The 22,247-nt window shown below is 46.1% G+C and overlaps 1 protein-coding gene across 13 annotated transcripts in view; it reads right to left on the minus strand.

The window, feature by feature from the left end:
- Positions 1–22,247, minus strand: part of SUN1 (Sad1 and UNC84 domain containing 1) — a 53,262-nt gene that overhangs the window by 17,519 nt on the left and 13,496 nt on the right. For 2 of the 13 annotated variants that reach the window (XM_041747790.1, XM_041747789.1), the window contains exons 2-12: positions 18,613–18,709; positions 12,139–12,327; positions 9,943–10,127; positions 9,054–9,080; positions 8,756–8,932; positions 4,120–4,317; positions 3,481–3,564; positions 3,083–3,193; positions 1,581–1,679; positions 965–1,058; positions 11–69 (exon numbers count right to left, since the gene is read on the minus strand). In XM_041747790.1, coding sequence (XP_041603724.1) covers positions 11–69; positions 965–1,058; positions 1,581–1,679; positions 3,083–3,193; positions 3,481–3,564; positions 4,120–4,317; positions 8,756–8,932; positions 9,054–9,080; positions 9,943–10,127; positions 12,139–12,327; positions 18,613–18,689 — 1,300 coding nt within the window. In that variant the 5' untranslated portion in view covers positions 18,690–18,709. The remainder of the gene's footprint in view (positions 1–10; positions 70–964; positions 1,059–1,580; positions 1,680–3,082; positions 3,194–3,480; positions 3,565–4,119; positions 4,318–8,755; positions 8,933–9,053; positions 9,081–9,942; positions 10,128–12,138; positions 12,328–18,612; positions 18,710–22,247) is intronic. The other 11 variants (XM_041747793.1, XM_041747792.1, XM_041747799.1 and 8 more) reach the window with 8 other exon arrangements.

Consider the following 22,247-nt stretch of genomic DNA (forward strand, 5'->3'; position numbering starts at 1 on the left):
GTTTTCTTACCTAGTAAAAGTAATAGTGGAATGAGCAAGATTAAAAACTTGCAGATATTTCGAAGGCACCTAGGAATAAAAAGAAAAATATTAACTTGGATAAAAGAAAAGGCAGGGTGTCAGCATTCTATTTTTATCTCTGGGTGATTTTATACAAAATAACCCCACCCTTATTTTAAAATGAAAATCTGAAGTGTTAGAAATGCAGTTACAGTTGCTTTTTTTAAAAGTAGGCTCTGCACCCAATGTGGGGCCTGAACTCAGGACCCTGAGACCAGGAGTCACAGACTCCCCTGACTGATCCAGCTGGGCACCCCAGAAACACAGCTACAATATCATCTAAAAGCTGTGTGTACACCTAACCAGGGGACCTGTCTATAAAACAGTGTCTCCTGACCTATATTAACAATCAAACACATTCACTATTGATTGGCCTGGCGCTGGGCACTATGGTCACCCGGGATAAGGGGGAACACTGCCCCAGAGTGGGAGCCAGAGTCTGGTTCCCAGTCCTGACCACACCCCTCCCAATCTGTGTAATCCCTGACAAGGCACTTAGCTCCTATACACTGCTATTTTAACAATGACAGCTGCCTTTGCTTTCTCAAAGGTGTGGTTTGAAAAGTTAAATAAAAATATGAAAACATTTTGTAAAATATAAAATGATATACAAAAGGCAAGACATTAATATACCAAACCATAAACGCAATGTAAATATAAACTAAATCATTATAAAATGATGTTTATGGCTCAGGACGATAAGCATCTGCCTTCGGCTCAGGTCATCATCCCAGGGCCCTGGGATCAAGTCCTACATCAGGCTCCCTGCTTTTTCCCCTCCCCCTGCTCTCTCTCTCTCTCTCTCTCTAATAAATAAGATCTTTAAAAAAATAACAAATGAAATTATATCCTGCAATTAGCAGTTCTTAAACACTTGAAGTTGACATGACACTTGTTTCCTTACCTTGTAAGAAGAAACACATTCAGCCACGAAATCAAGGTAACAAACTGGTACCATCCAATCCCGAGCCACCAGAATATTCCAGAGGCTGCCTTCCCTAAAAGAACAAACACCAAACGTTCTAAAACAGTGCTCTTTGGAAAATCAAACTCCTATATGGACTGTTTTGTGAAGGTCACGCAAGAAGCACAGGGAAATCTGCTAACAAATATTATGTAAGCATATGAAGTTAGGGAGGACACATGTTAGGAAGATGTCAATCATCATAGCATATATTCAAACACAGGAACATCACTAAGCACACAAAACAACGTGTAATGCTGAAACACAACACAAGCTACAATGAGGAAACACCAAATCCATGCATTCTCAATTGCGGTTAAATCAAGCAGCTGGACTGACGCAGGACCCAACACAGCAGAGAATGAGGAATGCTCATGCACCTAGAAGCACGTATGTTAGCACTTCTCAGTAATCAAGAATGAAACATGTTATATCAGGGAGTAATGCATGTAATCCTAAGATGAAATTTTCATTTGGTTAGCTCGATATTAACTGCAGGTGCCTAACTGCTCAAAGACTTGCAGAGAATGCTGACACAGAAAGCCAAAATAACCACCTGGAGCGACCATGGCCAACCAAAGAACGCACAGCAGTGCCTTCGACACAGACCATCCAGAAGCTCCGATCCTTTGCAGCATCTGCACCAACAGGTGACCTGTGACAGATAACACGTGTGCGAGAGGGCCACACTCAAAATACACCAGAAACCAGCTCTCCACAGTTACAGTACAAGAGGCCTCCCCTAGTATGCATTTCACCAAAATTCTCTCAAATCAGCCAAGAGTCTCTTCTCAGGGAAAAAAAAAAAAAAAAAACAACCATTTTAAGTCCAATCAAGACTCAGATTCACTTATGAAAAGCTGCTATGTGCCCAATGGTTGTTCCCTTCCTCCTGCAGACACTTCAAATGTGACATGCAGACTCTCCTGTGAAACCCCACATGTTCACGGCTGGTGCTGACAGAACCTGCAGCTAAAACTCTAGGGACACCAGTAGGTAAAATGCTCTAGGTGAGACCAGCACGACTCATTACATTAAACTAAGATCAAAATGACCAACATTTTCCAGTGAAATAGTACTTTGGGATCATAAAGGCAGTACCACTGGATGATAGAATAAGACAATAAACTTTGTATCAAACATCACACATTACATAAGGCAGAAAAACTGCTTATGAAATCAGTTTCGTTTCATTTTTTGAAGAGTAACTGCTGAAATTATATATTCCTATAAGGAATTGTGTGTTGACTCCTGATAATGCCTAATTATGAAAAGAAATATGATTTAAGGGAATTTTTTTAATCTATCATTTTATGTTTTATTACTAGTTAAGACATCTTTATTAAAAACCTGTCTAGGGACACCTGGGTGGCTCAGCGGTGGAGCGCTGCATTTGACTCAAGGCGTGATCCCAGGGTCTGGGATTGAGTCTGACATCGGGCTCCTGCAGAGAGCCTGCTTCTCCCTCTGCCTGTGTCTCCGCCTCTCTCTCTCTCTCGTGAATGAATAAATAAAATCTTAAAAAAAAAAACAAAACAAAAAAACAACCTGTCTAGGGGCACCTGGGTGGCTCAGTGGTTGAGCGTCTGCCTTCGGCTCAGGGCATGATCCCAGGGTCCTGGGATCGAGTCCTGAATCAGGCTCCCTGATGTCCTCTCTCCCTGTGTCTCTCATGAACAAATAAATAAAAATCTGGAAAAAAAAAAAAAAAAAGCTGTCTAAAAATGGTGCCCCTTTGGTAAGAAACTTACAGGTATAAATTAGAAAACCTCTAACTCTGCATGTACGTCTCCTTGTGGTAAATGCTCAGGAGACCGCAGTCTACGGGGCAATGCTGTGTGTTCCAGTGGATCAACTCCCCCAAGGGAGGATCACCAGCCTTTCTAAACCTTTTATTTCACCTCAAGCAAGCTACTTTTCAAACAGTCTCTGTATTTTAAGCTAAAGTTAGTATTCCTGTCTGTTTTTAACAAGTACTTGACTTGCCAATACAAACAAGGAATTACGGCATTTGTGAAGAACACATTAAAAACAAAATAAAAAGGTGCAAACAACAACCTGTGTAAGAAAAGATGTGCCAAATGGCCCCTGCCACCCTTTTTGGACTTGAGGACTGCTGGCGGATAGCTCTGTGCATCTCAAGGAGCTCCTTCCCCTTAGAGTCATTGCCTGTGGGCGGTGGTGACAAGACATTAATTTGACAGATTACTATGCAAACCTGGTCAATCTGAACTGTGCACAACAATAGCAGTTTGAGAAAATTAGGAAACTCGGTTATGCAAAAAAAGAAAAAAATGAAAGCAAATGCAATCTGGTGGCTCCTGGTGTCCATTATTTAGAGTTCAACCAGTCTGCATTAAGCAAGGGGGTATCTGGTGTCAGCAGCCTCACATCACCACCTGTGGGGAGCCGCCGCCACTGCCCCGTGAGCCCACGTGACATGAAGCCATACTTACACATGGACTCCCCATGCACACTGAGCTGGCCGTCCTCTCTGAGAAGCCCTCCTACATTCACTGTCCCACAGTGATTGGAATGAGCTGCAATACACGCAAAACAGGCTCAGAGACACTGGTCGAGGCTGAGTTCAGATGCTTCCCAGATGCGGTCAGAGAGCATGCAAGGCCAGCCTCCATGACTTAAGTGCAGGTGAGGCTTGCGGGGGAGGCAGGTGGCAGGGCTGTGCTAGGGAGAGAGGTCAAAGCCCCACCTGACCGAACAAGGCACCACACCCAATGCAACACAGAGAGAGGCCCCGCTTAAAAATGGCTGGAAACAACTACATTCTAAATGCCATTCAAATAAAGTATTTCTGCTTTAAAAAGATAATAATCAAAACTTGAGTACTATTTTTTAAAGAAATAACTAAAAATGCTGAAACACGGTTCCACTTTCAGAAAACGGAACCAGAACAAGACACATGAAAACTTCCATCAGCTCCCTCACAGGAAGACCCCAGCAAAGCACCATAAGAAAGGCTGCGGAAGAGCACGAGAGGAGAAACGTGGATGAAGCACCACGCTAGGAAAATAGTATTTTCTCCACCTTGAAAGCATTATCAGGTGGAAAAAGGAGGAAAAAAATTATTTAAATACCTTTTGATTCATGGCTTTTTGACTTATAACTTTTTGATTCAGGATATTTTGATTCATAACTTTTCAATTTGGAATTTTCTGATTCATAATTGAGCTTCATTAAAACCACTCGAAAAAGTTGGACTAAGAATGATGACAAGGATGACGAAGTGTCCTTGGCCAGCCACAAAATCCTATCCATGTGGAAAGGGGCACCGCCTATTGAAAAACCGTGAACACAGTTATTTCTTCCCACAAAGCCATTTACTCCCCTGAAAAGTCAGATAGCCAAATCATTCATTTTAGGCAAAGCAGACTGGCTTTTTAAACATACATCAGGGAGGACAACTTAAGAAGAGCCGTAATGACACACATCACTCTGCCCCATGTGGCACAGGTCACCTCCAGACAGAGGCAGAGCTATCCAGCATCCCTGCACTAGAGAGCCAAATGCCAAGCCTGGGTCACAGGCGCACCCCCCACAAGAGCAGTTCTGAGGGACTGCACCCCAACCCTGCCTCCATACACTCCAGAGGCTAGGTACCTGCACAACAGCCACCCCCGTACTCTGTCACCTGCTTCAGGAGCATCCACTACAGCATGTGCCTCAGAAGACACTACAGAGAGCATTGGCATGAGCACCTGGAAGGAACAGGCCTCAATGGACCCCAGCTCTCTTCCATTGTCATCATTGCCCAACAGCTTCAGAAGACACAATGGAATCTCTGACAACTATTTCTCTGTGAATCTGCAATGTCTAAGGTGATAGTCAACAAATTATGGTTGCTAGAAATTTTTATCCCTGAAAAAAAGTTTTCATTGAGTGTAGACTGGGGAAATGCTTCTGAGACTCATCCACTCACTCTCCTGGCTCAGTGAACCCTGAGTTCAGGTGTGGCATGCAGCCACCTGGAACTGGTGGAGTCTGAGTGGGAGTGATTTTCAAGGAATGTGCTTTTTCATGTTTTCTTTTTCAAATAGCCTACTTAGTAACCTACTTGTGATTTGGAGGCCCTTACCAAAGCACTCATAGAACCGGGGCTAGCTGCAGCCCTCCACCCCAAGCACCAGCGCCAACTCTGTTTCCCACTGTGCTTCCCAGGTGTCTTTTACCCTGTACTGAAAACTTCAGAGAAACTTACTTGGAGGTAATGCATGGTCTGTTCTGCTGATAAACAGAAATACTGGAATTCAATTTTTAACCCATGGGACTGGCAAAATTTTGAAAGCACAAACAAATGAAAACTGGCTAGACAATATGGAATTAGGATGCTCATAACACCATAGCAAGAGAGCCATCTGGGTCAGTCCTTTGGGAAGTCAATTGGAGGAATCTATTTAAACTGAAATTTACAGTAACTTTTTTTTTTTTCAAGCAGTGATATGTATTTAGGAGCTGAAGACTGGGACAGCTTTTAAAATATATTTTCTCTAAAGACTGAGGCCGGTTCAGGAAGCCAATGCTGCTCTAAGTGACCAAGACAAATGACAATTTTTCAAAGTAGTGACCTGTCTGTCCTAAGAGGATTTATGTGTTGCCACAGGCAAGATGGAGAACAAAGAATTCTGAATTTGTCTCAGTTCTCGATTTCCTGGGTGCCTCCCTGTGAGGCCTAGGAAGGTCCCTAGAGTCCACCCTTCCATGCTTCCTGGGAGGAACCTGGCCTGTCAGGGCGCAGACACCCCATCAGTATCCAGCACAGCTGGGTGTCCCAAGGAAAAGACTTCCATGTCTCTTAAAGCCTTTTTGATGTGAACCAGAAATTCACGTTTTGTCAAGGCTGCACTCCTTCCAAACTTCAAAAGGCTCAGACTCAGAAACTATACTGCTGAAGCGGGTCTGTAAGCTCAAATGCATCTGTTCTACTTCTAGTTTGTCTGCCCTACGGAAGGATTTGCCCATGTACACTAAATACATATATACAAGGAAACACACCCAGAGAACATTTTTAGAAGCATACAAAACAGAGGGGTGCCTGGTGGCTCAGTCAGTTCAGCATCCAACTCTTGACTTCAGCTCAGATTGTGAACTCAGGGTCTTGGTTTGGAGCCTCATGTCAGAATCTGTGCTCAGTGGGGAGTCTCTCTCCTTCTGCCCCTCCCTCTGCTCATACATGCATGCATATGTGTGCACGTGTGCTCTCAAATAAATAAAATCTTCAAAAGCATCAAAGAGAAAAAAATGTGAATTTCCATCTAGACAGACACTGATTAAATACATTTTGATACAACCATAAATGCAATAGTAGATAAACATCAGAACAAATAAGGTCAACGTGAATTGGCATATAAAATAGAGTTGCAAAGCCATATATGTACTATGATAGCATTTAAGCAAAACAAAACAAACTACGTATATCTACGGGTACACCAAAGCAAAACATAGGTAGCAGTCGCACATTGTGAATGTACCAAAAAATGCCACTGAATTGTATTCTTTAAGATGATGGACAGTTAATTTTATGTTATGGGCATTTTATCCTATTACAAAAAGCAAAAGAATTTGCCATGATCTCTTACTAGTAGCACCAGTTCCCTCTAGAAAGGAGACCAGAGGGGGATGGGCTGGGACCATGGGAAGGAACTTTTATCTGTACTATTCCAAGATTTTACCACGAGACTATTAAGTAAAAACAAAAATAATGACAGAGAATGTGTGTGTGGGGGGGTGTAATTTATGCTTGAAAAAGAGTTGTATGTGTTTTCAGTAACTGTGGTAACACTCAACAATTCACGCAGTATGGTCTCCACCAGGCAATAGCAGGAGAAGCCAGCTGGACCCCACGCAAGTGCAGTCACCTCTGGGTGGTAGATTACGGGTAACTTTCATTTTCTTCCTTGTGCATGTCTGTCATTTCCAAATGTTCTCTGATAAACACTTTACCCAAATAGGAACAGAAGTTTTTAAATTACTGCTGGTCATACAAATCAGTGTTATAAAAGAGCAATGAACTATAAGCACAGAAGCCCAAAACAGATAAAAATATAGCTTGTTTTCCCCTCAAAAACATTCAAGATCAATTCAAGCAAGAAAGTGCAAGACTTCCAGAGGCTACTGCCAAAACCACACCCAGCACTTTTCCATCTGAGCTGAGGTCCAGCCACCAACCCCCATCCAGAGCCTCAGGATGAAGACCATTGGCTGTTGGTAATAAACAGACGTGAACTTTATTTACCATGATGCGGGTCAGGGGAAAGCAGCGAGTGTTTCTACACATGCTCACTGATCTGCAAACACTGTTCTCACACCAGCTTACGGTTGGTAGAACGTACGTTTATTCAAGCTTCAAAATGCAGCCTCAATAAAGCCAGACACATGGCATGTTGGTGGTTATGCAGAGTTCAGAGACAGATGCTGGACCTGGCTCCCAGGCTCCACCCAGATGGTCAGCCCTCAGGAGGCGGCACGGTATCTCGGGGAGAACACCCTGGTGGCAAGATGCCTGGGTCTAGATCCCAGCTCCGTCACTTCCCGGTAAGCCTCTTAAGCCGGCCAGGCCTCAGTGTGCCGGTCTAGAAGACGTGGGGGGCTACAGAGCTGCTGTGCAGGCCAGGGAGACGCAGAGCACTCTGCGATGCTGGCCTCCAGAATCCAGAAGGCGCTGCCACCTCCCCCTTCTGCCTCCCTATTTTGATATATTAATGCTAACAGTGTCAATTACCTTCAGTAGACAGAACCAGAAACTTGAGTCACAAGGATAAAACATTGGATGGAAATAACTCTCAGTCTTGGTAGTGTCCTTCATTACATCAAAATAGTTCTTTGAAAAATACCGCGTGCCCTCAGGTGTAGGGCAGAGCCAGGAACTGTGACAGATAACTGGCCCTGTCCACTTGAATATGCCCTCAAGACTAGCCAAGCAAACTGGGGCCAAAGCCTCAGGAACCAGGGCTCCCTGGCATCCCCACACTGTGGGACTGTGTAAGGGAACCTGGACAGGGATCTGTAGCAATGCTCTCCCCCAGGGCCCCAGACAAATATCGAAGACAGCAAGCCCTAGGCTCAGGAGGACACCCCACAGGCCTGCCTGGTTGCAACAGACAGCCATGAACCTCTGGGGCTACCTCCGAGGACCTCCCTATTCAAGTAAGTGCGGCCAGGCCTCTGAAGCCACTACCGCTGGGGAAGGGGCCATGGGCCCACTATGAAGACTCGGTGTGGTGGCTGCTGCCACACCCCCGGCCCAGCACCACACATTCCTGTGGAACTAGCCACACAGCCGCCTTTCCCAAGGCCAGGAACTCTTACGGAACCACACAGAACACATGCTCCTCAATCTCAGGGGTGGAAACCCCTTTTGTGGCAGAGGCAAAAGCACCACCACGAAGCCATTCCTCCCACAAATTTGAGCATCCATGACCTGGTGTCAAAATAGTGGCCACGTGGTACCACCAGCTTTCCCTGATGATGGGGTCTGCCTTTGCTCACCCAGAAGTTCAAATTCCCAGAACTGCAGATGCTCCCAGGAACAAAACGACTAACCGCAAAAAATGTAAATTCAAAGAGGATGAAGAGGAGCAAAGTTAATTTTTGGTGATAATTAATTTCTTAATTATCAGACAATTTTGACTTTAAGTCAATGACAGAAAACACTGCAAATGCTAACAGACCTATCAAACCAGGTTTATAAAAGTGAGTAGAAATATCAAGACTCACGTTTCTGACCCTGATCCCTTGAGTAGAGCCGTGGCGATGGCCCGTGGGTGGCAGAGTGTGCTGTGAGTGTGTCCTTGCGCTCGGATAGCAAGAGGCAGTCACTACATGTGTAGCCATTGCTTCTGGCGGCTTCTGCTGCCAGGTCCCCATTTCCCTGAGTGGCAGCTTTATTTCCACCTAAAGTTTGCAAAAAGTAGAAGGAACTGGTTTACTGCAATCTGCAAATACTTCTCAAAAAAAAAAAAAAAAAAAGCTTCCTCTTAAAAAGCATGTAGAAAAAAAGGACTAAGATAATTACCTTTAAGATCTCCATCGTCGTCAAGACCTAAAACATACACACACACACGTTTGCTCATGAGCTCGAATTATCAAAGCCCACACACAAAAAAAGTAAAGGTTAAAATGGTTAATAAATCAGCATTCTGGGAATGGTCAAGATTCATTCCCTGAAATGCCTACAACTACTGGAAACTCCTTCAGATATATGCAGACATGATCTTGTGACTCAAGGTGAAACCACATCTCTGAAGACACGACTCTGGAGCAGGTGTGTAGCACACACATACACACACACACCTGAAGGGAGGGCAGGAAGACAAGAGCCTGGTACAGAGGCGCAGAAGCCCCACCAGCACCATCTGCTTCTCTGTCACCTAGGACTAACCCTTGCTAGCTGAACAAACCAGAGCAAACACCAATCCTAATGCCACCTTAAATTAGCACACCAACTTTTGGGAGGTAATCTGGGTCTTCTAATCTTCCCAAAGGGGCCAACCAGAACATGGAACGGACACAGCAAGCAGCTGCATGACCAGTGGCAAGGATGGGGTCACACTGTTGTGGCCTTAAGTCAAGAAGGTTCACAAGCCACGCTGCTTCCTTGTACCAACTTGTCTACACAGCGTACTTTCTAATGACTCAAAAATATTGCAGCTGCCTCGTTGCTTAGAGCTGTCTGGAACCCGAAGATTTTTATAACAACTGTGATTAACCATCCTACAAAAGTAACGTGTCTACAAAGAGTTATCAGATTACCACCTGACTCCTTCCCCTGGTTCCACGTCACAATAAATGATTAAGCATGAGCACAGTGGAAGTAGCAGTCATAAGCCACTGCCTGCATTCTGTATTTGAGTCTAGAGGAAAACGTCAAACCTTTTCCCACCCATGAGAGGCAGGTAACTCACCCCAGAAGTGGTCCACTTTGGTCTGTTCACGGATCAGAGACTCATCCAGCACAGGAGGCCGGAGACAGGCCGCACTGGACAGCGTGCTAGTGCCACTCTGGCCCACACCACAGGATATCACCTTCCTCGAGGTGTGATTAATACTGAAAGCTGGTTTGCTTGCACTTCTGCGTTGCTTTACTGTTCTAAGAAGAAAAAAATAAAAGGAAAAAGTTCATAGACTTTTGCTAGCTGGGGATCCCTGGGTGGTGCAGCGGTTTGGCGCCTGCCTTTGGCCCAGGGCGCGATCCTGGAGACCCGGGATCGAGTCCCACGTCGGGCTCCCGGTGCATGGAGCCTGCTTCTCCCTCTGCCTGTGTCTCTGCCTCTCTCTCTCTGACTATCATAAATAAATTTAAAAAAAAATTTTTTAAAAAGGACTTTTGCTAGCTAATACAAAAGGATTATATTTTACCAACACAAAAATCTTTGAAAATAAAGAGCTTTTTAAAAAGATTTCATTCAGGGCAGCCTGGGTAGCTCAGCGGTTAAGCGCCACCTTCAGCCCACAGCATGATCCTGGAGACAAGTCCCGTGTCAGGTTTCCTGCATGGAGCCTGCTTCTCCCTCTGCCTGTGTCTCTGCCTCTCTCTATCTCTCTCTGTGTGTATCTCATGAATAGATAAAATATTAAAAAAAAAAAAAAAAAGATTTCATTTATTTGACAGAAAGAGAGAGCACAAGCAGGGAGCAGGGGCAGAGGGAGAGGGAGAAGCAAACATCCCGCTGAGCAGGGAGCCCGACATAGGGCTCAATCCCAGGACCCTGAGATCATGACCTGAGCCAATGGCAGACGCTTCACCATCTGAGCCACTCAGGCGCCCAAATATAGTATTTTTAAGGCAAAATTTTCTTGTCTTCTCTACTACACTGAAACACCCATTAACCTGAAACAGAAATCCTCAAGCTGGGGTCCCAGAGCTGCTTCTAAAATTGTACACGGAAGACAGTTGTTAGATTATTTTGAGCCCCACAACCCAGAAGGGGTTAAAACTTAAAATAATCTAATTAAAATGACTTAAAAGTAAAAATGATGATTTATAAATTTAACCCCTCCCCTTTCCACAACATGTGCAGCATGCACACATTCCCTGCTTTATTTCTCCATCCCTGGTAAAGATGGAACTACATTAAGGACAGTGAGGCAAGGCTGCAATCTCATCTCTGAACCCACATTCAGCTCAGATAAAAACAAAGCCCCTGAAAACAAACTATGAATGTTGGCAACAGGTCAGGGCAGGGAGAAGCTCCTCCCTCCTAAGGGAATGAGCGGCAGATGAGAGACAGGACACGGTAACACACCACTGCACATGAGCAGAGAACATCTGGACCCCGGCTGTGGCCTCGTCAAGTGGCACAACACCAGCCTGGCCGCAGTGTCCCCATGTGGAGTCGCCTGGGGTCCTCAAGGGCACCTCCTGAGTCTACTGAGCTGCAACCTCCCATTCTCTCATTCTCTAAATAACCCGCAGTGAGTGTGAGACACACAGGCCACAGCAGGAAGAGCATGGCCGGCTGCCAGCACACAGCCTGGCTCCAAGATGGCATTCCACTGCCTCTCTTCGTAGCGACCACCCAATCCTGAGTGAAAGACGACCATTCAGACTGGAAACCTGTCATTCTATGTGAGCAATGGAACATGACCTCTAAAGGACACAAGATTTTTCGCGTTGCTCCTTCTTGGATATGTACACAGTGAGCTCAGAAATCAAGCAAACACAACCACGAATATAGGTAAACAGCTAAATTTCATGGATGCGTCTGTTAGTTCACACAGATTTTAATGAACAGACTAAGCGTTAATAATGCAGAGCTCATCCATGGTGATCCTTACCATGATCGTCTGGTAAGGCTACTCCCGCAGACAACACTGGGAGGTCAGCTGTATAGACGGGCACTGTGTCTGCCCAGAATCTGAGTAAAACCCAGAGGAAAGAGAAGATTTGGCCAATACAAGAACATCTATACCAAACAAGCCCCATGGTCCAGAATTAGCTTCAGTCCTGATTTATAGCAAAGCTACGACTTTATGGGTGAATTTGCATGTGTGGACACGTATACCTAGACACAAGAGTGTGATTTTTCAGACCAGAAAGTGTGCACGTTCAGTTTTAATGGTGCTAGAACGTGTTTAGTAACACGGGAAGCAGCACTTACCGGGCCGCTCTGTCCTTCAGGGAGGCAGTGCTACTGGCGCAGGAGTGAGTGTCCCTAGCCTGGCCATCCTCCGTGGCACATGCTGTGGTGACCAGCCGCAAACTACGGCGGGACATTCTTGGAGAATCAAACACGGGGTCCAATCTGTGCTCAGTCTCGAAAGCCAGAGCATCAGAGGAATAACTCGAACTAGAAGGAAAAAAAAAACTTTGTCAGTGATAAATAATGTAGACAGCAGTTTCTAAAACATACTGAGCAAATAATGAACATAATGTGTACTGATTTAGTGCAGATTTTAAATAACAGCCATGACTCTTCTACAAAGCAGAAGTCACCCAAATCGGTCGACAACTTATGCTTACTGCACACACTCTGGCCCTGCCATCTGTGAGACGATTCCCCAGGCACCCCAATATTTCAGTCCGGGGCTGACCCTAACACCTGCTTTAGGATAAGTGCTCCCACGAACCTGCACTTACGGGGAACCATGTCAACATCATTAAAGAACCAGAACACACTTACTAGTAAACACTATGCCTGACAGAGGAATTAAGGAGACAGTGACGGCAGGACAACTAATCCCAAAAGGCAGAAGAGCAGCAAGACCCTGAGCAGTACCATAATGTCACTCTGTGTCTAACTCACCACAAAGCCAGAGAACAGCTTGTCATAAAGTCACTTCAAGACTCTTCCACATAATCATCCTAAACTAAAACATGCATTCTTGGTGCCATTAGCAAGTTTTTCCAAATCAAGACATGTTACCTGAGTGTCAATCATGTGCCTAAACCGGGATGGAGGCCACACTTCCTGATCTGCCCAGACCATCCAGGGGATGGCTGTGTGGTTATCAGTGAGGACTCCACAGCTACAGCTGGAGACGAGCCACACTCCACAGGGAAGCTGTGGTGAGCAGAGGGGCTTGGGCTGAGGGTTTCCCAGCCAACGAGGGAGACAAACTTGCGCCCGCCTCGCTGGAGGGACAACAGCCCCTGCTCAAGGGGGAAGACTGGCTGAGGGCCTGGAAATCGACAGGAACCACGATGAGGCTCTCAAGGAAAAGTGGGGTATTATGTTTTATATGATAAAAGTATTTTCAGAATCACATTCACCATATATTAGATCTGACACTAAAAACTCTTCAAGTGAAGCAACAGTAAATAAACACAAGCTGCTCCAGTCACCACAGGGCTGAGGTATCATGCACAAGTTCAGGAAGAGCCCCTTCTTGTGCTCACCAGAGGCTGCTTTAGGGGCTGAAATGTTCCACACTCACCCACGCTGAGTATATAGCAAGGATGCTAAGCGTCATTTGGGTATAATCTAAAATAGTTACTTGGGAAGCCTAGGTGGCTCAGCGGCTGAGCATCCACTTTCAGCTCGGGGTGTGATCCCGGGTCCGGGGATCAAGTTCCAAGTTGGGCTCCCTGTGAGGAGCCCGCTTCTCCCTCTATGTCTCTGCCTCTCTCTCTGTGTCTCTCACGAATAAATAAATTTAAATAAATAAATAAATAAATAAATAAATAAATAAATTTTAAAAATGCGGTTACTTTTTTCCAAAAATATTTTATGCAATTACAATCGTAGTTTAAGAAAATCTGTTTTTTCAAGTCAGAATTTATCATGTATCTATGGACCAGTGCCCTCCACCAGCACATTCTTCCTCTTCATCTAAGGAGAACCATCGATGAGCAACTTAAATATCAAAAGACAATGATATCCGAGTCCACCCACCTCTGTCCAAACTGGAATATGCAGATAGCAAGCAAGCTGACAGCATCCACAGAACTCTACACCCAGCCCAGCCCCACAGGCCCCAGAGGCTCCAACCTGGGGACACTGCTACCACTGCGTAATCTAGAAGAGGCCCCAGCATTCCAACACAGAACCTGGAATGCCTTGGCCATCAGAAGGGTGTTCCAAATCCCTGTTAGTGTGATTAGAAAGACCCTGGAAGAAGCAAACACAAGAATATCACAATAGCAGACAACAGGAACTGTCCATCGGCAGAGGAAGGGTTAAACATGAGGCCATTAAAAATCATGAAAGAAGGACACCTGGGTGGCTCAGCAGCTGAGTGTCTGCCTTCGGCTTAGAGCATGATCCCAGGGTCCAGGATCGAGTCCCACATCAGGCTCCCTGCGAGGAGCCTGCTTCTCCCTCTGTCTGTGTCTTTGCCTCTCTCTCTCTGTCTCTCATGAATAAATAAATAAAATCCTTAAAAAAAAAAAAAAAAAAACCTGCCTACATTGTTCAGTAGAAAAGGAGAAGATTCTAATATCATCCTATTTATATTACGACAGACTATATAATAGAAGCACATGGAGCGTCCACTGGCTCAGTCAGTGCAGCACGGGACTCTTGATTTTGGGGTCGTGAGTTCAAGCCCCACATTGGCCTAGAGCCTACTTAAAACAAGGAACAAAAAACAGAAGCCCAGATTCTTACACACATATAGGTAGGTAAGGGCATAGAAGAGACCTAGAAAGTCTCTTCGAACTGGTCATAGTTGGTGTTTGGAGCTGAAAGCAGGGAGGGCTCAGAGAAAGCGATGGAGAAGCCAACAACTCTGGGTTCTAAGTTTGGACCCAGCTGTCTGGCAATCCTTCCCAGGGAAGGGGCTCACACAGGCCACTCGGGTCTGGATCTCCATGCTTATCTGGCACATTAGGGACCCACACCTGCATTGGTGCTGTGGTCCGGGGACCCACACAGGCCAGTGGCGCCCTCATGCCCTAGGCTCCCAACCATCATTCCTACGAGGTTCCTATGGACAGATGTGCCAGAGCTAAGCAGAAAGGTGCAAACATCTGCAGGAGACACAAGATACAAGGCACTCACCCCAGGCAACACTTCAGCAAGTCTGGTGTTAAAAGTACTTTATTATAACTAGGATATAAAAAGAGTACAAAGATCCCCAAAGGAAATGACAGACTGAATCCTTCAGAGCAGATTTTAGTTTGGTTCCCTCATCAATTAAATGTTGTTCTTTAAAAAATGCCTGTTAGTTAGATGCACTTTTAATTAAAAGACTAGAGAAAAATCTAGCACAGTTGAAAGAAGAAGATACAACAGATGCTTGGCAGCCACAAGCTGTGCAGCAGGATAGTGCCATGGGGCTTGTGGCCCCAATCCCACAAGCATCCAGGGCCAGGGCCGTGCAGAACTCCAGTGTCCTCATAAGGGATAGGCATTATCATCACAGCTCCCCCCCTAGCCCCCCCCCCCCACTGGCTATTGGCCTTTCAGTCCCAGCAGCAGACAACACCCCGGGGATGAACCCAGCTGTGTCCCTGTACCAGATGCTGCAGGCCCCAGATAACCACAACAACGGAGTCCCCAAGGCCAGCAGGTCCTCGCTGCTGCCTGGCACTTCCCGCCTCACCCCTACCTCACTGCCACCCCCATCCCGCCCTGCTTCACCCCAGAAATGCTGCTACGGCCCCCTCTCAGGTGGAGCCTAGGCCACACTCGTAATAGCCCTCTCCCTTCCTTCCTGCTACAGCGGATGCCGCCATCCTAACACCCATCTGGGCGCTCTGGGCTGGGTCTCTCCCACTCTCCAGACTTGTCTGCTGCCTCTTCCCTCCCCTTCAACCCTTCTGTGGCTCCCAACCATCTGCATCTGGACACAATCTCATCTGTCTCCATGGCAGGGAAAACAACAATGAAACATCCACAGAGCCAGACCCTTTCTCTTCCCTGACCAGGCACACTGGTTGAAAACATTGTCTACACTCCTGCCCCACAGGGCTGAAATCACAGGCGATGCCCCAGGCCTGGTGCTGGCTGGAACCCTCCTTCTAGAAACACACTGCCCTCTGGGCATCCCTGGCAGGGACTGTGGTGTACTTACCAGAGGCTGGCACAGTCACACATCCTCCCCTCCTCACCCCAGCTGCCCAAGCTGGGGCACTTTTCCAGACTGCCTGCCTCTGGAACATGAGCTGCCACCTGAGCTGGGGTCTCCACATCTTTGGGGGGGGGGGGATTCTGGAGGGCTTCTGGGAAAGACTGCCTCCTGCTCAAGGCAGTGTCCCAGTGGCTGCATCCCCATCGTGTGTGGAGCTGGGGGGTTCCTTAACGACGGTCTGGCTCAGCCTCTGCACCAAACCAGGTGCCAGGCACCCCCCCAACAAGAAGAACGTGCAGAGTCCTGGCAACAAACCAACCAAACCTGGCACTGATCAGACTCTACATCTAACCACAGTGCACAGGAAACACAGAGGAGAGTCCTGTTCAGGTTGATTGAAAACAGAAATGCAGATCCAGGGATTGGCACATCAACTTTGGTATATTACAGATATATCAGAGGTTATTTTAAATTACTAGGAGCTTTTTCGTGTGATACTAGTATTTCGGGTAGTTGTTTTTAAAGTATCCTAATCTTTTTGAGATGTGCTTCACAACAATGCACTGGAGACAGAGGGAAGGGCCTAGTGCCAGAGCAGTTGAAGCTGGGGGGGGCATATGACTGTCCCCCCCCCGACTTGCATGCTAATGGTAGTCTTCACAGTAGAAAAATAGTTTAAATAAATAAATGGAATGACCAGGACACTGGCAGATCCTCTGTGTGTCTCCTGAAGTGCTGAGAATGAAGATCAGAGTGGTGCTGGACGCTTGTCAGCCAGGGGTGCAGAGTCACTAGAACTGAGGGAAGGGCATGCAGTGAGGCCAGGTACTGCGGGGACCAGCAGCTTCCAGGGGAGCTGGGGGACTCAGGGAGGGGACACAGAGGCACACATGGGAAGACAAGAGACATAATGGCAAGCGCAAACCCCTTTCTATTGTCCACCACCTGGCCCCTTGGTGCCTGGGGCACATCCCTCTACACATCACGCTGCTGACCACACCCTCACTTCCCCCACCATGTCCCACAGTCTTCCGCTGACCGCTCTTTTCTCCCCATTCTCCCGTCTTCCCTCTTCACCCCAGCTGCCCAAGCTGGGACACGTCCCACCCGCAGCCTCTGGCTCAGAACCCCCAGCGCCCTGCCCATCTCTGCCTGGGGCAGGCCACTGCAGCATCACACCCCCTACCTCCTTCCCACCTGCCAGCCTCAGCATCCTTCTGAGCACAGGCCTAATCACACCACTGCGGGCTTAAACCCTTCCCTGGTTCCCACTGCCCTGAAGTCCAGGCCAAGCTCCCAGCACAGGCACTTTCCCCAGGTTGCTTCTCACCCATTTCCACACCAACGCACCCATCTACCTGCAGGAAGGCTGTGGAGTGGGCATGCTGGAAATCATAATGCTGCTTCCCTAAGGAAGATACTCACACTGTATTTAAAATAGGTTCTAAAAAAAAAAATAAAAAAAAAATAATAAAATAAAATAGGTTCTAGGGGATCCCTGGGTGGCGCAGCGGTTTAGCGCCTGCCTTTGGCCCAGGGCGCGATCCTGGAGACCCGGGATCGAATCCCACATCGGGCTCCCGGTGCATGGAGCCTGCTTCTCCCTCTGCCTGTCTCTGCCTCTCTCTCTCTCTGTGACTATCATAAATAAATAAAAAAGTTAAAAATAAAATAAAATAAAATAAAATAGGTTCTAAAAGCTAAAAATAAGTTACCAGAAGTTATTTTTACACTCCACAATACAGAATAAGGAATAGTTTAACTTGAGTTGAACCACTCCCTTCTTCTAAAATAAACCAAGACTTTTGATGAAAACATTCAAAGGGTAAAATAATCTAGAATTATGAATAAAAACTCAATCATCAAATATGAGGTTTGACTAATGAAGTTAAAAACACGTTTGTTAAAATACCTTCTAGTTTTCTTATTAGTTTCCATGATATTTTTACCCTTTAGTAGATAAGCACTGAGAAACCCTGAAGGTCTTGTCAGAACACAGCTCTCTCCCGCCAGGTCCCGCCCAGTCCCGTACATTCTCCCCCACCCAATCCTGTATGCTCTGGCACTAACCCTGGCTTCTAGCTCTTCAGTTTCATCTTACTATCCTTTGACCTGGGGAACTAGACATGCAGGGGCCACCTGGCCATTTCAGACTCATGTCAGAATAAACACAGAAAACTGAGCATCTGACAAAAGCTGCCCCCAAGACCTTGGGCTTCATCAAAGTTCTGTTGATGATACCTCTTCCTCTCAGAGGCAAATCTGTGAACTACAAAATACTGAGCCATTAATAGAAATCACAGAACCCTGCCCATAACCACAGAGATGTATCCGAGAGACCAGAGCCACTGGGTGGGTCTGAAGCAGCAGGACGCTGGCTATGACTCATCCTGAGTCATCAGAATGTTTGGTTTTCAAAACAACCTCACAATCTCCATGTCGGTGGAGTTTCAGAAAGCCAGAGCACACTGGGACCTCCGCAGCTCTTTCCCTCTCAAAATACCACCTCTGGTTGCCAGCAGCACAGAGCCCCCTCAGCTGCAAGGCTGTCCCTGGCATCCAGGAGTGGAGAGGTGATGGGAACGGTGATGGAGACGGCGCCGGAACGCGAGCACGCTCACCTGAGTGCATACGTGTAGCCAGTGTTCTCAGGCACGCACTGAGGAGGAGTGTACATGTGAAGCCGAGAAAAGTCCATGGTCACGGCCTCAAGTCATACTGTAGAAGGCGGGAAAAAGCAATGCAGGGTGTTAACAGGGTGGAAACTCAGACAGGGCCTGTCACAGCCAACCCCAGACGCACACCTAGGACTCCAACATTACACAATCCAAGTGAAACAAACCTCGTGCCCGTTTTTGTTTTTATTTGTTAAGTGAAGGAGACACATTTTCTCACAGAAACAAGTCCTGTTGTGTTCAGTTCCCCAACACTACACTCCAGGAGTGAAAGGGGGAAACCCTACATTACTCATAATTATGAAAACCAGCACTTGCAAAAAGAATACAGAGTGACTCAGACTCCTTTTTAAAATGTATTTTTTAAGTTCCTAAAGATATCAAAATATTCTCATTCTTCTGTAATAAGTTTTCATTGTTATTAACTGAACTAGAACAGCTCCCTCATCCATGGTCAAGCACTCACCCTCGATGCCCACACTGGCCCACACACTCAGTACCAGGAAACTGCTGAATGACACACGAGCCTAAGGCACTTTTATTTTCCTCCAAAGAACTTAGATTTTTTTAAGTGGTATATTTTTAAATTTTTATTTATTTATTCATGAGAGACAGAGAGAGAGAGAGAGAGAGACAGAGAGGCAGAGACACAGGCAGAGGGAGAAGCAGGCTCCATGAAGGGAGCCTGATGTGGAACTGGATCCTGGAACTCCAGGATCACACCCTGAGCCGAAGGCAGATGCTTTAACCACTGAGCCACCCAGGTGTCCCAGATTATTTTTTAATTATAAAAGTTTGGGGGATGCCTGGGTGACTCAGTTAGTGGAGTATATGACTCCATCTCACCGTTGTGAGTTCGAGCCACGTCTGGCATAGAGATTACTTAAAAATAAAATATTAAATAAAAAATGTTGTTGGAGGTGCCTGGATGGCACAGTCGGTTAGGGGTACAACTCCTGGTTTTGGTTCGGGTCATGATCTCAGGGTCGTGAGATCGAGCCCCTAGTGGCTTGAGATTCTCTCTCTGCCTGGCTGCCCTCCCACCGCCCCACCCACACTTGCACACATACACTCTCTCTAAAAATAAACCAATAAATCCTTAAGAACATCAAAAAAAGGTTTGAGGTGCTCAGCAGATTCAGTCAGTTAAAGTGTCCAACTCTTGACATCCGCTCAGGTCTTGATTTCACATAAGTTCAAGCTCCATGTTAGGCTCCATGCTGTATATGGAGCCTAATAAAAAAAAATTAAATTTAAATTAAAAAAATTTTTTTTTCAGATTGTCATCTAAATTTCTTTGGAATGACTCAAACCTTCCTCTGGCTAAAAATAATCTCTCTCTCTCACACACACGTACTTAGAATTTTTAAAAAACACTGCATAGTAGTGATGTGATTCATAACCTATGGTTGAAAAATCTAAGGAAGATAAAACTAAAAATAAAGACCAGCCTGGACAAAAAATATTTACGTGTAAATGGCTGTTTTCTATAAACTAAACCAAAAGTTCTTTGATTCACACCACTTTCTCAGAAATAGTCCAAATTTTTTAAAGTAGGCTCCATGCCCAGCAGAGAGCCCAACTCGGGGCCTGAGCTCATGACCCTGAGATCATGACCTGAGCTGAGATCCAGTCACATGCTTAACCAACTGAGCCACCCAGGCAGTCCACAAATACCTTTTATTAAAGAATTAAAAAAACACAGAAATAAAAAAATATTGTTTACATTTAAAAATTTGTACTGCCTAATTTCAACATACACCACAAGACTCCTGCATTTTAAAAAAACAGCACTCTTCTTCAAAGACCTAGCCCACCTGTCGGCGAAACACACTTCAACAGGTACGGACTCATCCTTATTTGGCATGCTATTAACGCACACTCTTTCTACAATTAAAATTAAAGTTAGGGATCCCTGGGTGGCACAGCGGTTTGGCGCCTGCCTTTGGCCCAGGGCGCGATCCTGGAGACCCGGGATCGAATCCCACATCGGGCTCCCGGTGCATGGAGCCTGCTTCTCCCTCTGCCTATGTCTCTGCCTCTCTCTGTCTCTCTCTCTGTGACTATCATAAATAACTAAAAATTTAAAAAAAAAAAAATTAAAGTTAACCCTGGCCATTTACCCAAGTGCTGGTCCACCTGTTCTCCTGCCTGATCTCCCTAGCGTCTACTACGGCCAACACTGAAATCCAGCCTTAGGGGCAGCGGGAGAGCAGAACCAGGCACCTTCTAACTGCAATGCACTCCCTCCCAGCACGACTCACCTAGCAGCACAGCTCACCTGGCCCAGCAGACCTTGAGCCCCCGCCAACCCTGCCCAGCCCCACCCAGCCTGAGCCTCACCCCAGCAGCATCACAATGGCTCCTGACAACCCAGACCCAGAGCACTCCTTCACCAAGCAACCGTGAAATGCCAGGCCAAGTGACAATATAAATGCCCCATAATTGTCCTTATTCTCCAAGTGGACAAGGACTGATTTATTTTTTTATTTTTTTATTCTCTATTAGTTACTCACTGATTAACAAAACCCAAACTTCTCACTTCATTCCCAAAGTGACCTTTCACCTTAACATTCTTCAATACCTCCAATAGTGATTATTAAACCACAGCAAAGAGTTGTCCTAATGGCTAATTTCTACCAAGTACACTACAATTAGTGTCTGATACATCCTTAGTGACTACATCCTGAAGTTTACAGAGGTCAGTGTTATAAGGAATGGCCAACGCCCTAAAGCCAATACTTGAGCATTTACTTCCAAGATCAGGACCAGGACACAGAGACAGTAGAGCCTGCAGCTAAGAGCAGGGCAGAGTCCTGCAATCTGGGCTTGCAATCCCAGCATCGCCCCTAGGGGCTACTGTGGGGCAGATTGGGACAGGGCCAGTTCTCTGACAAAGCTGCCAGAGGATCCAGGAGCTCCAGCCTATGACTCAGCTCAGAAGCAGCAGTTACAGAACCTGTGGAGGGCATATGTAGGAACTCACATATTTATTTGAAAAGTTACATTTATATGTGCTCACATTTTTAGCTACCTGAAAGAGAATTTGGTTAATTTCTAATGCATGACAAATGGTGTTTTCAGAAGCTAACAGGAGGTGCAGGACCAGCTACAACCAGATTTTTCAACCTAGTTCTTCCCATCAATGAGTCAGATGACAAACCTGAGCCATACCACCTCTAGCCAAGTTTCAGGTTGGCCTTATGCCACAATAAATTTAATTTGGGGGCACCTGAGTGGTTCAGTCGCTTAAGCATCTGACTCTTGATCTCAGCTCAGATCTTGATCTCAGGGTCATGAGTTCAAGCCCCATGCTGGACTCTGCACTGGGCGTGGAGCCTACTTAAAAATCGATTAATTCGGGCAGCCTGGGTGGCTCAGCGGTTTAGCATCGCCTTCAGCCCAGGGCTTGATCCTGGAGACCCTGGATCGAGTCCTACACTGGGCTTCCTGCGTGGAGCCTGTTTCTCCCTCTGCCTCTCTCTCAATCTCTCTTTCTCTGTGTGTGTGTCTCTCATGAGTAAATAAATAAAATGTTTTTTAAAAAATTAATTAAATTTCTTGGCTTTGAAATAAATCCT

This window comes from Vulpes lagopus, chromosome 3 (assembly GCF_018345385.1).
Source record: "Vulpes lagopus strain Blue_001 chromosome 3, ASM1834538v1, whole genome shotgun sequence".
In the NCBI taxonomy this organism is placed as follows: Eukaryota; Metazoa; Chordata; class Mammalia; order Carnivora; family Canidae; genus Vulpes; species Vulpes lagopus.